Here is a 14997-nt window from a genome sequence, read left to right as displayed (position 1 = left end):
GTGACCCAGTTATTTTTTTTCTTGACATGTACATTCAACAGCCTTTGTTGCAATACCATAGCTGTGTCTTTACAGATGCAGTAAATAGCTCTTGAATTATAGGAGCAGTAATTTCTCAATCTCTCTCTTGTGAGTTTGTTTTGCTGCTCTGTTTAGATGTGGCTCTTTCAGAAGTCCCACTTTGTTCTCAACTTCTTCTGTAGCTCTGTGTCTCAGCTATATTTGGTTCTGGTGGTTGTAGCTTTGTTGTTGTTGTTATTTTTGATTTCAAGCATTAATGGTAAAGAAAGGACAGAGAGTCTTCAATGAAAAAAGGAGGACATCATGTGCAAATGTGTGACTTGTGGGAATGGGAAACACTGAGCAAAGTGAAAACTGTGCAGATCAGGTGGGAGGGTATGTGGTCGAGTTTTATTGAAGCTGGAGGACTTGTGACTTAAAATCTGAAAATTTAAATCCCAGATCATCTGGAAAAAATTTTAGAGAAGTGAATGAGCCACATCTTAGTTTCCTGCAAAAAAAAAAAGAAGGTGCATGAGCTTCGCCAGCCAATGACAGGGTCCTGTTTTGAATATGAGGAAGTCAGTGTGAATATGAAGTTGATTAACATCTGTTTGACACTTGGCTGATATCTCTTATGTACGTGTTTCTGTCATGGAAGAGGGATACCTCCCCTAGGTTTAATCTGTTTTCCCTCCATTAAAGTTTTTTTTTCATACTGCATTTGCAACACAGTCTCACCCCTTTGCGTCAAACGGTTGACGCTTGGTCAAGGCCCCTTACGTCAATATACTGACGTGGAGGGGGTACCCTCGAGGTCGTTTCTCGACGAATAGGGCCACTCATAGACTTGAATGCAAATCCCTCATCCTCGGATTTTGACGCAGGGGGGCGGGACCGTTTCTCCCTCGACGTTGCTCCAGAACGCAAAGGGCCACTCATAGACTTGAATGCGAATCCCTCATCCTCGGATTTTGACGAAGGGGGGCGGGACCGTTCGCGTTGTTTCCAGACACTCAAGGTACCCCTCAGCGTGGGACCTGAACGCACAGGGATTTCAATTGATTTTAATGCAATCCCCTCCGCGGCGATATGTGACGCTCAGAGCAAGTGCTCCAGCCATCCATTCACTCCTATTCCGATCCGGCCGCGGTGCTGAAAGACGCCGTGAGCTCCCCTCCCATTGGATAACTGATCCTCGTACCATTTGCAGCTGAATTCGTATATTTATACAGCAATTTGGCCGCAAAAATAACATTTCAACATATTTTTATGACATTTCTAACGAGAAATGTGTGTTTTACTTTCAAAATCTATGTTGAACGAATTCAAATTATATTTTGTTTGGCAAATTGAATCTGTTAAAATGTGTACAATATGTTCATTCAGCTTTCTGGCCATAAAAACAACATTTCGGGATATATCTGGCATTGTTTGAGGACATTTCTAGCGAGAAATGTATGTTTTACTCTCTAAATATATGTTGAATGAAAGCAGATTGTGTTTTATTTGTCCTGTAACGATATCACAGCTTGTGCTTGTGACTGTCGAGCCGCTTTGGGCGTCATGTTGCCATAACAACGGCCCGCAGACCTATTTCTCCAGCCGACAGGCGGACATGCAGCTTCCGCGTTGTTGCCGAGGATGTGACGTCATTGCAACGGCGCCACCGGTCGCGACCATAGCCTGCGACACTGCCATCTACGGCGTCTGGACGGAACTACAACACCTTAACAGTGTGGAAATTAAGCCATGTTGATTTAATTCAACAACATGTGAATAAACAGTGAGGAATCAGAACAGTTAGACAGCTCTTTTTCAACAAAGTCCAAATAATTCAAGTTACTCAAGTCATATAGGCCTTTTTTATTTTTTTAATTCCAGAAAACAACATTTCTCCCCCCTTCTCCCTCCTCCCGCCCAGGAACCTTAGTTTATAATATAGTGTAGAATGAACCCGTCCACTGTAGTAATGTTTATGCACAACTGCACCACTTTAGCCAGCTCCTTTATTTCTGGTTTTACATTGGACAAACTGATTAAGGCTCCATTTTCAGGAGACACAGCTATTCTTTAATAACTTCCACATTCGTTGGGTTACGTTCAGAGGTTTATCAGGGCAGGGCCTAGGGTCATCCAGTGTTAGCAATTACAGACCCATCTGACCTTCACAGGGGTCACAGGTCAACTTTTCATGTGAAATTTGACGATTTTTGCTATCAATTCAGGCATAAAACACCAATCCTTTGAGCCGAGAAGCTGAAATGTTAGCTTCTAGTCCAGACCTTTGAGCAGATTGAGCGTGCCAAATATCAGGGCTGTGTTCCACTCAGAAGTGTCCAAAATGGCCAAAAAGCAGTGTTCATTTCTAATCCTTCATTGTGTACAAGACTAAATTCAACAGATATTCTTTAATAACTTCCACATGCTTTGAGCTGGAAGCCTGAAAGTTTCGGGGTTTTATCAGGGGCCTAGGGCCATTCATCATCTGCAATTTCAGACCAATCCCACATTCAGAAGGGGTCAAAGGTCAAGGTTTAATGTGAAATTTGACGATTTTTGCTATTATTTCAGGCATTACTTTGAGCTGGGAAGCTGAAATCTTTAGATTCTAGTCCAGACCTTGGAGCAGATTGATGGTGCCAAATATCAGAGCTGTGCTCCACTCAGAAGTGTCCAAAATGGCCATGGTAAGTGTCAAAGGTCGCAGGGGTCAAACATCAAAGTGAGTCCTAACAAAACACACACACTTTAAGTAATCATCATGAAATTTAGATGAGTTGTATATCAGAGAGTCCTCTATCAAAATATTGCGTTCCCGCTGCGCTGGGGGCCCCTGGAGGCCCCTGGGGGCCACTTGGCTTTCCCATGCTCCCATAGAGTTGGGTGTCGGGGTGATGAATAAAGGGCCTCACAATGAGTCCACAAGCCAAGTTTCAAGTGATTCGGTTGGTTTCTATGGAAACAGCGGCCTCCTGGAGACAGAGGAATGCGGCTGTTTGAAGCCCCGCCTCTCGAAAAGTAATGGCTCAATCAGGACCGAACGCACATCAACGCGTTCGTCTTGGGCCCCCGGAACCACTGATATCAAATTCAGAACTGTACGACTTTTAGAAATATATTTCATCCATTTCAGCTTTTCAGATTCAGAGCCTCTCAGACTTAATGCCTGAGAGACCTTCTGAATCAGAAAAGCTGAAATGGATGAAATATATTTCTAAAAGTCGTACAGTTCTGAATTTGATATCAGTGGTTCCGGGGGCCCAAGACGAACGCGTTGATGTGCGTTCGGTCCTGATTGAGCCATTACTTTTCGAGAGGCGGGGCTTCAAACAGCCGCATTCCTCTGTCTCCAGGAGGCCGCTGTTTCCATAGAAACCAACCGAATCACTTGAAACTTGGCTTGTGGACTCATTGTGAGGCCCTTTATTCATCACCCCGACACCCAACTCTATGGGAGCATGGGAAAGCCAAGTGGCCCCCAGGGGCCTCCAGGGGCCCCCAGCGCAGCGGGAACGCAATATTTTGATAGAGGACTCTCTGATATACAACTCATCTAAATTTCATGATGATTACTTAAAGTGTGTGTGTTTTGTTAGGACTCACTTTGATGTTTGACCCCTGCGACCTTTGACACTTACCATGGCCATTTTGGACACTTCTGAGTGGAGCACAGCTCTGATATTTGGCACCATCAATCTGCTCCAAGGTCTGGACTAGAATCTAAAGATTTCAGCTTCCCAGCTCAAAGTAATGCCTGAAATAATAGCAAAAATCGTCAAATTTCACATTAAACCTTGACCTTTGACCCCTTCTGAATGTGGGATTGGTCTGAAATTGCAGATGATGAATGGCCCTAGGCCCCTGATAAAACCCCGAAACTTTCAGGCTTCCAGCTCAAAGCATGTGGAAGTTATTAAAGAATATCTGTTGAATTTAGTCTTGTACACAATGAAGGATTAGAAATGAACACTGCTTTTTGGCCATTTTGGACACTTCTGAGTGGAACACAGCCCTGATATTTGGCACGCTCAATCTGCTCAAAGGTCTGGACTAGAAGCTAACATTTCAGCTTCTCGGCTCAAAGGATTGGTGTTTTATGCCTGAATTGATAGCAAAAATCGTCAAATTTCACATGAAAAGTTGACCTGTGACCCCTGTGAAGGTCAGATGGGTCTGTAATTGCTAACACTGGATGACCCTAGGCCCTGCCCTGATAAACCTCTGAACGTAACCCAACGAATGTGGAAGTTATTAAAGAATAGCTGTGTCTCCTGAAAATGGAGCCTTAATCAGTTTGTCCAATGTAAAACCAGAAATAAAGGAGCTGGCTAAAGTGGTGCAGTTGTGCATAAACATTACTACAGTGGACGGGTTCATTCTACACTATATTATAAACTAAGGTTCCTGGGCGGGAGGAGGGAGAAGGGGGGAGAAATGTTGTTTTCTGGAATTAAAAAAATAAAAAAGGCCTATATGACTTGAGTAACTTGAATTATTTGGACTTTGTTGAAAAAGAGCTGTCTAACTGTTCTGATTCCTCACTGTTTATTCACATGTTGTTGAATTAAATCAACATGGCTTAATTTCCACACTGTTAAGGTGTTGTAGTTCCGTCCAGACGCCGTAGATGGCAGTGTCGCAGGCTATGGTCGCGACCGGTGGCGCCGTTGCAATGACGTCACATCCTCGGCAACAACGCGGAAGCTGCATGTCCGCCTGTCGGCTGGAGAAATAGGTCTGCGGGCCGTTGTTATGGCAACATGACGCCCAAAGCGGCTCGACAGTCACAAGCACAAGCTGTGATATCGTTACAGGACAAATAAAACACAATCTGCTTTCATTCAACATATATTTAGAGAGTAAAACATACATTTCTCGCTAGAAATGTCCTCAAACAATGCCAGATATATCCCGAAATGTTGTTTTTATGGCCAGAAAGCTGAATGAACATATTGTACACATTTTAACAGATTCAATTTGCCAAACAAAATATAATTTGAATTCGTTCAACATAGATTTTGAAAGTAAAACACACATTTCTCGTTAGAAATGTCATAAAAATATGTTGAAATGTTATTTTTGCGGCCAAATTGCTGTATAAATATACGAATTCAGCTGCAAATGGTACGAGGATCAGTTATCCAATGGGAGGGGAGCTCACGGCGTCTTTCAGCACCGCGGCCGGATCGGAATAGGAGTGAATGGATGGCTGGAGCACTTGCTCTGAGCGTCACATATCGCCGCGGAGGGGATTGCATTAAAATCAATTGAAATCCCTGTGCGTTCAGGTCCCACGCTGAGGGGTACCTTGAGTGTCTGGAAACAACGCGAACGGTCCCGCCCCCCTTCGTCAAAATCCGAGGATGAGGGATTCGCATTCAAGTCTATGAGTGGCCCTTTGCGTTCTGGAGCAACGTCGAGGGAGAAACGGTCCCGCCCCCCTGCGTCAAAATCCGAGGATGAGGGATTTGCATTCAAGTCTATGAGTGGCCCTATTCGTCGAGAAACGACCTCGAGGGTACCCCCTCCACGTCAGTATATTGACGTAAGGGGCCTTGACCAAGCGTCAACCGTTTGACGCAAAGGGGTGAGACTGTGTTGGCATTTGAATGTCTTAGGGCAGATGGTAAAACCCCCTGATAGTGCACTACTATATAAATAAAATCATCTTGCCTTGTTAGTGCTGGAAATGCCAAAGCTTTATAGACATTTATAAACCTCAGGATTTGGCTGGAAAAGAAGGGGGTGGGGGTTCAGGTGCGTCTCGTTCTGTACGTCAGTATTTCCCCAGGTGAAGGATCCTTGAAGGTTAAAGATGGAGGTTGTTGTCCACAGTGAAGACCACCTTTTGACAGCATTCCTCTTTTCAATTTAATTCACAGCGGTAAACACAGGTTGGCGCAAGTTGGTAATTATGTGACTCTGTGAGAGGAGGAGATGTAAACAGGCTACAGACGTACTGTATACATTCTAGTATTTACCCTAAAAATAGGACAAGGAAAGTGCTCTGCCTCAAGGTTTAGTTCTCAGCTGCTGTGTATTGCAACAAAAATGTAATTGCTGTACACTTGAATATTTCTTTTGCTGCCACACATTACACAGCCTTGTACTCTGTCAAATATTACTCCCATAATGCCCTTTAACTTCTCCAGTCTCTCCTTAGTTTAACTTGTTAAATTGATTCAGGAGCTCTTACTGGAAGGGTTTTGTGTTTTAACAGCTCATATCTGAACGCTTTTTATTATTTGCGCATTGATGAAGTCTGAGACTGAAGAACTCATTACTCCAGACATGAATTAACACCATGAAGCCAGATTATTTCAGTCCCTGTGCATCAACTGCATCTTAAATTCTTGCTGATCAAGTGAAGGCCTTTAGCTGTAAGTTGTTGTTGCAATCTGTGTGTGAGAGTGTAAAACTGTACAGTAAATAAACATGAGCCATTATTCTCGTCTAGGTTGTGATGAATGAATTATCTCGTCTTGTTTCAGGAGACCAAGTGGTACGAGGAGACGACGGTAGAACTGATGGCTCCCACCATGCTTCCTGAGCTGCACCAGCTCAAACGGGTAAAGTCTGGGGACACTAGATTGTCCACTCTGTAATTAAGTATATTGATTAATGCACACAGTATTGACACCATTGATTGTTCATGCCACAGATAAGATGAGTCAAGAACATGAATGCTTTTATTTTCTGATGTGTGTTTCTGTATTTGTTGGCAGGTGAAGGTGAAGGGGCCACGCTACTGGGAGCTGTCCATAGACCTCAGTAAAGAAACCCAGCATCTAAAGTGAGTATGAGGAGCGTCTCTGTATTTATTTGAAGCCGAAGCAGAAGGCACAAAGATAATTGATCAGGAGCCACCTTCGTCCTTTCCTGCCACAGATAGATTAGCGGAAACGTATCTCATGCATTGATTTCAGGCGACCGATTTTAAAGGCAATCTCTCTCTCTCTCTCTCTGTCTGCTTCTCCCTCAGGTCCATCCTGTCCAGAGACGGAGTGTTGTATGTGAAACTACGAGCCGGCCAGCTGCCCTACAAAGATGACCCCCAGGGCTGGAAGAGCCTGTTGGCTTCCTCCGTCAACCACCGCAACTCTGGAGTGCGAGCCTTCAAGGTAATCACACAGAGAAATGTTGCACGAACTTAGAGAGCGTAGAGATCCATATAATGAACTTGATCATTTGCAGGCTTTGTTTGTTTACTCCAAATAAAAAAAGGAATTACCCACATTCCTGAAATTGTCTGTGGTCTAGTAATAGTAGTTAGAGAGCATACTGAGATTTGAAAGAGAAGAAGCTCTCTCTGCAGCTTCTTCTCTAATACTTATGTATAATAGACGGATCTAGAGCAGTCTGCTGACTACTGTCCAGCTGGACTTTGCCTTACAGGTTGTGGTGGAGGTCTGTTCTTGTTTTAACTCCTGTCTCTGTATATCCACAAGGTCATGCTTGAGTTATGCAGACTCACAGCTTCTCACATCAGTTTCGGCATCGTCTCTAACAAACTCTGCACTTTGCATCCGTTCACATTTTTCCATTGGGTTAGTATGTAAACAAACTGGCTCAAACACATGCTTAGTGTTTAGTCTGCACGTGTCTTTAAGGAAGTCTGAAGAGAGAAACTTTGCCCTGGTCCTCATTAGCTCATCAGGTTTCTGTCACTCGCAGACGCAAGATGGGTTTTTTAGATTTATAATGTTCGTTCATTCAGTTACTCAGGGATGAAGTCTTTGCGGTAAACCCGGCTTCTCAAAAACCTGCTTCGAGTACCTCTGTTACTGATTTCCCACATCTGCCACAGTGCCTTGTGTTGACCGCAGAAAAGAGGCAGTAAGTTCGTCGAGGGGTGGTATAATTTATGACCCTCTATACCAGTGTTTTTCAACCTTGGGGTCGGGACCCCACGTGGGGTCGCCTGGAATTCAAATGGGGTCGGCTGAAATGTCTCGTAACTGATATGAATTTTTTTTTTTAAATCGAATTATTATTCTTTTTTAAATTATGATTGAAAACACTGCACACTATCTTAAACAACTGTATTCTATACTTTCACTTTCTGGAATATAAATCGAGTTCAAATAAAATGGCAAAGGCAATTTTCCACCATGGTGGACAATAAAGATTTATTGTATTGTATTGTATTGTATTGTAAAATGCAGCATATAAAAATATCTGAGCTGGCGCTTCTTGTGATGTCACAATGGGGTCACGAGCCAAAAAAGGTTGGGAACCACCGCTCTATACAGTATGTGTATAAGTGAGCCTCTTTTGTGTGTCTGTACTTTTTCTACTATAGATTTCACACTGTATCATTGTTTAACACCAAAACTTGACATTTACTGTGAATAACAGGGACCAGTGAGATGTCGCCTCCATTGCAGCTGCTGAAAACATCTTGATATGTTAACACAATAGACTCAGAAATTCAATGACTTTTCCTTTTTAATAAGTGAGTTTGAAAACAGACCCACACATTATAAAGAAATCACTCTGCACCAACAACGAGCTATAAATAGAGGTTGGTGGGATTGGATTGACCCACTCCCCTGTGGCTGTGGCTGTGTCCAGTGGTGGCAGGTTGTCACTACAGGTTCAGCAAGCAGCTGTGTGCTTGACAGACTATTACTGGTTTCCTGAAGGCCTTTAGTGTACGCTGTCAATACACCTGCAGGTCCACAAAACACGTTATTAATTCCACTCGTCCTCACTGTCCACCCTTCCCCCTTCATCTTTTTCTTCTTGTGCATTCATCTTTCCTTCCCTTGATCACTGCTCTTTCTAAGACACTTTCTCCCATTCATACCTCTTCTCTTCTTACTTTCCTCTCACACTGCGTTGACTGTTCATTGTGTCCTTTTCTTGTTTCTCTTTACTTCCTTCACATTTTGGTTGAATTAAAATGATTTCACGGTTTCCTCATGTGGTTTTTTTTTTTTTTTTGCAGCCTGAGGCCATCTCTACGTTCACCTCCGAGCCCGTCTTGGTCTCCTTTGCCGAGTTCTTCTGCAAAACATCTGATGGAATGAAATTCGTAAGTTTTTCTAACACATAGAAATAAATGCAGGCTTTTTAAATTCCACCTCCTTGTAGCCATTTTAATGTCCTGACAGACAAAAACTATATATTATACTGTTTTACCAGTGCATCTTAAATAAAATATTCACTACAAGTGTTAATTTTTAACATAATGTACAACATTCAACATGCCTCTTTCAAACATTAGTCCTCCCTCTCTGATTGCTCTGCAAAACTTTGTAGGATCTCAGTAGCTGTTAGTTTCAAGCTAATGAGTTACAAAGTCAATTTGCTTGAGGAATGTCTCAGTCAGTGAACGCTATGTACTGTGTGAGAACATGTTTTTGGGATATCGCCTTGTTTTCAATCTGAAATGCCTACTTGTCAGAGTTAATAGTAGCATTCCTGTAGTTGGATGAGGAATGTTGGAAATGTCAAACTACCCTATCTGAACCAGCATTGTTTTTTTGTTTTGTTTTTTACTTTAAATAAACAGGACACACGATGTTATTCTGCAGAAACGTGGCAGATTTTCTCAGCTCAGCTTTAAATACAGTACAAGCAACTTTATATGTAAAGCACGCGTCATACAGAGGGCAATTTTAACGACTTAGATTGTGTAGATTGCTGTGACCAGTGCTGCTTCTGCGTGTCAATCTACTTGACTCCTATTTTGCGAGTGAAGAGGCTGCTTCATCACAGCTTCAGGTTAATTGGTTGTGTCACTGGTTTCAGCTCGCACAGTGAAATGGAAGAAAATTAAGTCGTTGTGCAGCGTAACCTTCTGTAATTGAATTTAACGGCAACAGGACGAGATTTCTTTGCTGTTTATCTGTTGTTATCGCACCAGCTCTGCCTCTTCCGTCTCCCCCCCACCTCTCCTTGTTTATTAAGTGTAAACACATTCTTTGTATTCACAATTAGGACATTGTGTTTCCTGGCAGGTAATTGCAAGATTTGTTGCTGTCTGGTTTTGTTAATGTGGCGTGAAATAACTTCATGTGTCGACCTGAATCTACACACTGCCTCCTATCTGACTCCATATTTCTCCCACTCCTTAAAAGGCTCGTCAAAATGAAGAGGTGGCATTCAAAATATTTGATTTAGTTTGCACAACTTCTAAATATATCACCACACCTTAGCTCTCTGTTAGTGATGAGAGGAAAGAGGAAAATACAGTAAGTCAGATTTGCAAAAAAAGAAGCACAAACTGTTTCCAGACTTCACCAACACGAGTCTTACATATTTATACAAAATATAACCAGACATGAATGTGAACAACTCATCGTAATTGGGAGCTCATAAAAACTGTCACCCACAAAAACACAACAGTAACTTACAGTTGTTACGACAGTGACTGTGCTCATGCTCTTCCTGTTGTGTTTTTATTTTTTTTTTAGAGGGAAGACACTCTGGTCTTGTTCTCGTCCATGCTCTATGAATGTGTGACACAGGAATGTCCAGAGATGCTGCCCACATACATCGCCATCGAGCAGGTAAAGAGCGCACACACGCACACAGAAACATTTTGTTGTTGTTTTTTAAGCGAACAGATAATATTTGGTGATTCCAGCTTCTCCAATGTGCAGATTTAATTCTTCCTTTATTGCCCACGATGGTGAAATGACAATGTTAAATTGTGCTTTGGGAAATTATTAGGCACCTTTTTTCAATATCTTCTGACATTTTATTGACAGAATTAATAACAGTGTGAGAGAATAATCTCCGGTTAATCAATACAATTATAGTTAACGATAACACCAGTTTTAATATTATTTGCCGCTATGCCAGATCTGTGAACACGATGTTTCCCTGTTCAGACACGATGCAATGAACAACATAATAAACCACAAAAATGAAGGCAATAGATCATAACTAAAGAAAGAAAACAAACAATATTGCTTTGGGCAGAAATCACCACAAAAAACCTCCATGTTTTTCACATAAATCTGTGGAAATCGGTTTGTTTGGTTTTGAATTATATGGAGACTGATGCACTAAAAGATTCAAACCTACCGTCAGCTCTGCTCTGCACATATAAAGGTTTTTTTTAACCCTTCATCTTCCCTGGCGTCTCTCAGGCAGTCGGTGCTCTGCGTCGGGGCGACCTGCTGCAGACCTTCCCCCTGTGGCAGCTGCGCCTGGTGGTGGAGCTGTGGGACAACAGGGTGCTGCGAGGCGCCGCTAACCGGCATGACGCGCTGCTCACCTCTGAGTTTCTACCCGTCATGAAGAACATGGTGGATGTGGCGCTGGACAGGTGGCTCAAAGGTGAGTGAAAAATATAAAATGCTCTCTGTACGTCTCTTCATCAGAGGGGGGGGAGGTGAAGTCCTCTGTAAACAACCACACGGTGAAGCAGGAAGGAGGTGCTGTTTGTTTTTTACTCTTTACAATAGAGACCTGTATTATTTGACTATGAAAACATAAAAACAACATAAACTGAGTCCCAACACAGAGTTTGTGTCCTTCTGAGGGCAAAGTCTATGAAACTTTGTCCTCTCATTTGCATCGTACAGTAGACTATGATAGCTGAATGGAAATGCAATGGTTTGGACTATGGAGCATTAGCCCAGCTGTGTGGACCATTACTGTGATGTGGCAAAGCACAGATGTTATCACCTAGCAACCTTTACACTTTTAACTTCCACAAAAATCTTAGTGTTAAGTGTTAAGGCCTTGGGTTTCATCGGTCAGACCGCCTGAAACCTAATACTTTCATTTAAAACTGGCTCTCTGTCAGTGTCGTTTGCTTTAATCCACTTACTAACTTTAATTTCCGGCATGCATTGAATCCTGGGATCGGTTCGGTCCCTGGATCCGTCTGCCTGCCCAGGAAACTAATACGCATTTCTCGGCAGCATTTGAAGGAAATGCCTCAGAAATGGGACGGTGTCGCCGTTACGCCGCTGTGACGCACGATGTGGCCCCCGAGTTGGGGCCCAGATTAAATGTCACACAGAAAATGTCTTGACGTTCCCTGACACCGTGCCCGGATTCTGGTGTTGGCTTCTCGCAGAGCAGCAGCAATGTCACCGCTCGACTATTTCACAGGCTGGATGTGTTTCAGCATGTTTTCCAGCACTGGGTGTAACACACTAATGTCATAGTTTAGAAGTTAAACAGGCTGTGTATACAGTCAAACAAACACACATTCCTTCATTTGTACACACACACACACACACACACACACACACTCTTACAGTATTAACTGAGAGGCGTGGGAAACAGGTGAAGTAGTTGGACGAGACTGTGATCATGTAAACACTTCAAATGATCCTTTACTTTCATGTTCAGTGAAGCCACTGGCAGACGTTTCAAAGGAAAACCAAACCAACTTGACCTCAATCATCGGGAATGTTTCTCTTCTGTGGAATGAAATATGTATCCAGATCAAGACCCTGTTTTTTTAATATATGATTCTTGTTTCTACTGCTCTGCTCTCTGTAACTCTTGTCTTTGTCTGAAGTCACCGCAAGTCGGATTAAATCCTCACTAATTCTCCCAACAGGACAAACTTGTTTGAAATTACTCGTCTGAATGTCACCTGTTCATGAGATTTCACCATTAGCTGCATATTCAACAACTCCTCAAACTGCCATATAAGGCTGCTTTGTTCTGCTTCCTTTCATTCACAAAAACACAGCTTTGAAGCATTGCTCTGACCAGGTCTACTGTACTGTAGCTTTACAGGACTGCTGCTATAGCATCCTCACCACTGCAACCAGACTGTGTGTTTAAAAAAAGAAAGAAAAAGAAAAATCCCCTGGTAATGTGGCCTGAGTTTCAGTCATTTGTGGTTTTTTGAAAGTCTATATTTGGTTGTAAGGGGATTTATAACACTTGTTGGAACGCTTTTATCACACTAAATGTAACAGCTGTGTGTGTGTGTGTGTGTGTGTGTGCGCGGCGAGGGACTAACACACACATGGTGAGACAGAAAGTGAAGGAGAGCAGAGAAAGGTAACTGTATGTGTGTGTGTGTTTTTTTCTTCATCTCTAGACAACAGCTCAGTGTTGAGGTCCTACATGAGGGGCGAGGTCCGCTCCAAGGACAGCCAGTCCATCACGTTGGCCTGCTTCCTGGTGTACCGCTCCATCCCCTGCCTCAGGAACACACACACTCAGCTGGAGGGTAAGACAAACACATGTTCACACACTGAACTGGACCTGTGAGCGCAATACTTCTTCTTCACTACATCACAGAGAGCACTATTGTACTTTTACAGCACAGAGTTTCCCTATCTGATTCAAATCCAGGGGTTATATTAAGAAACACACCCACACATCATAATGTTATAAAAATCTAAACGATTAAAGATTAAACCAGTGGTGGATCTCGACCTGTTTTGGCTTGTTACCAGTTTAAAAACAGGTTTGAGATGTTTATGAGGCGTCAGCAGTTTAAATGAGCTGATATTTCCTCTATAAACTTCTCAGGTGGTTTCATTCAGACAATTCCTCAAGGCCTCAAAAGGTCACATTTTTTAATGCTCCAAAATTAAGCCTATGAAAGAAAGCTGTTTTCATGTAGTTGAATTTTTATTAACAATGTAAAAATGTCAAATATAACACTATATATATCACTTTCTGCTGGCAAATAACTCTGTACGCTTGCCTTAGTGGTTTTTCCAATACTTGCCATATTGATATTTTCTTTAATGAAAGGATTTAAGTGTTTTTCCCACCAGTTGCCTTTTATAATTAAGTCTCTTTTAGCCAAGTCCCAACATCTTGTTCATATAGAACGACTGTAAACCACAGAAGAAAATGAGTCATGCTACATTGACATTGACCTCAGGCTCTCTTTCTCTCTCTCCTCTCTCCCCGCAGGCTGCAGCTCACTCGGGGATTTGCTGTCCCGTAGCAGCCAGTTGGGCATCCCGCTCAGAGACCTGCTGAGGCTGGTTCCCGTCCTGCTGGGCTCCGCATCCGCACCACGGACGCTGCCGGGCTTCCCCATGCAGACATCTTCTTGATCCCGATGCTCAGAGCTCAACTCGGCTGGCAACCGGTAACCGTCTCCTCGGAGATGCAGTTCACAGCCTTACGTTCCCACTGCGAGCACAGGTAGGACAGTCAGCGCAGCTCTGACCTGTAACTCCTGCAGTGTGTGTTCAGCAAATGGGACAAAATGTGACCATAAGACGCCTTGCATCTCACTGCATCCCGCTGCCTCCTGAGAAGAACAGACTCTGGCTCTAGAAAATGGAATAACTAATATTATAGTTTTGTAATATAATATTTCTATTTGTTTTTTTTTTGTTTGTTTTTTTAACAATATAAAGAACATTTAGGCTCCACTAATGATGCAGTGCACGTGCCATTTTTGTGGTGCAGCAAATCCAGAATGGGGACTTTTGGGTTTTTTTAGACCGGTACCACGTCCTCAAAAGTCCGGTGTCAGGAAAACTTCCCCTGCCAATGCCAAACAAGGGCAGGAACAACTGGTCAATACAAAAAGAGTAGTCGTACCAGTGGCCGCGCTGCCTTCGAGGACTCTCCCGAGTTCAGGCTGCTGTTCTGTGAGGACGGGAAAACCAAGGCAAGAGAATAAAATGGAAAAATACCTGCACAATTCACGAATACTGTGGTTTATTCCGTCTCTTAGTTTTTTCCCCATGAGGCAGGAAATCTGAAGAAAATCTTGTGGGAAAACACTCGTGCTTTTTTTTACAAAGACCAGCTGAGGTCTCGCTGCTCATTAAACCACTAAGAGAACTCAACTCCATTTTTTTGTTTTGTTTTGCTGCATTCTCTCATCGGTGGAAACCGAATCGGCCTCCACACAACATTGTCCATCGTGTCTTTAATTGTTTAACACAGACTTGATTGTGGTGGTGCCAGCGCTGCATCCCTGTGGTCAAGATGTAGGTCCTTTGAAGTGAGTCGAAGATCAAAACGGGCTGTGGGTTTTGCTTTGGGTCGTCCACCCACATGAAAGAAATCCCTTAATCTTCCAGCGATGTTTTT

The 14997-nt window shown here is 42.9% G+C and overlaps 1 protein-coding gene across 1 annotated transcript in view; it reads left to right on the top strand.

Annotated features, from left to right (window-relative positions):
* The window catches only part of anapc1 (anaphase promoting complex subunit 1), a 57919-nt gene extending 43305 nt beyond the window's left edge, over nt 1-14614 (top strand). Inside the window, exons 46-53 of the mRNA XM_083987674.1 lie at nt 6495-6572; nt 6729-6796; nt 6986-7124; nt 8954-9040; nt 10425-10520; nt 11106-11295; nt 13028-13159; nt 13858-14614. Coding sequence (XP_083843800.1) covers nt 6495-6572; nt 6729-6796; nt 6986-7124; nt 8954-9040; nt 10425-10520; nt 11106-11295; nt 13028-13159; nt 13858-14003 — 936 coding nt within the window. The 3' untranslated portion in view covers nt 14004-14614. The remainder of the gene's footprint in view (nt 1-6494; nt 6573-6728; nt 6797-6985; nt 7125-8953; nt 9041-10424; nt 10521-11105; nt 11296-13027; nt 13160-13857) is intronic.
* The last annotated feature ends 383 nt before the right edge of the window (nt 14615-14997 follow it).

This window comes from Trachurus trachurus, assembly GCF_905171665.1.
Source record: "Trachurus trachurus genome assembly, chromosome: 15".
Lineage (NCBI taxonomy): Eukaryota > Metazoa > Chordata > Actinopteri > Carangiformes > Carangidae > Trachurus > Trachurus trachurus.
Note: the sequence above shows the minus strand (reverse complement) of the source record. Positions and strands in the feature narration are given on the sequence as shown.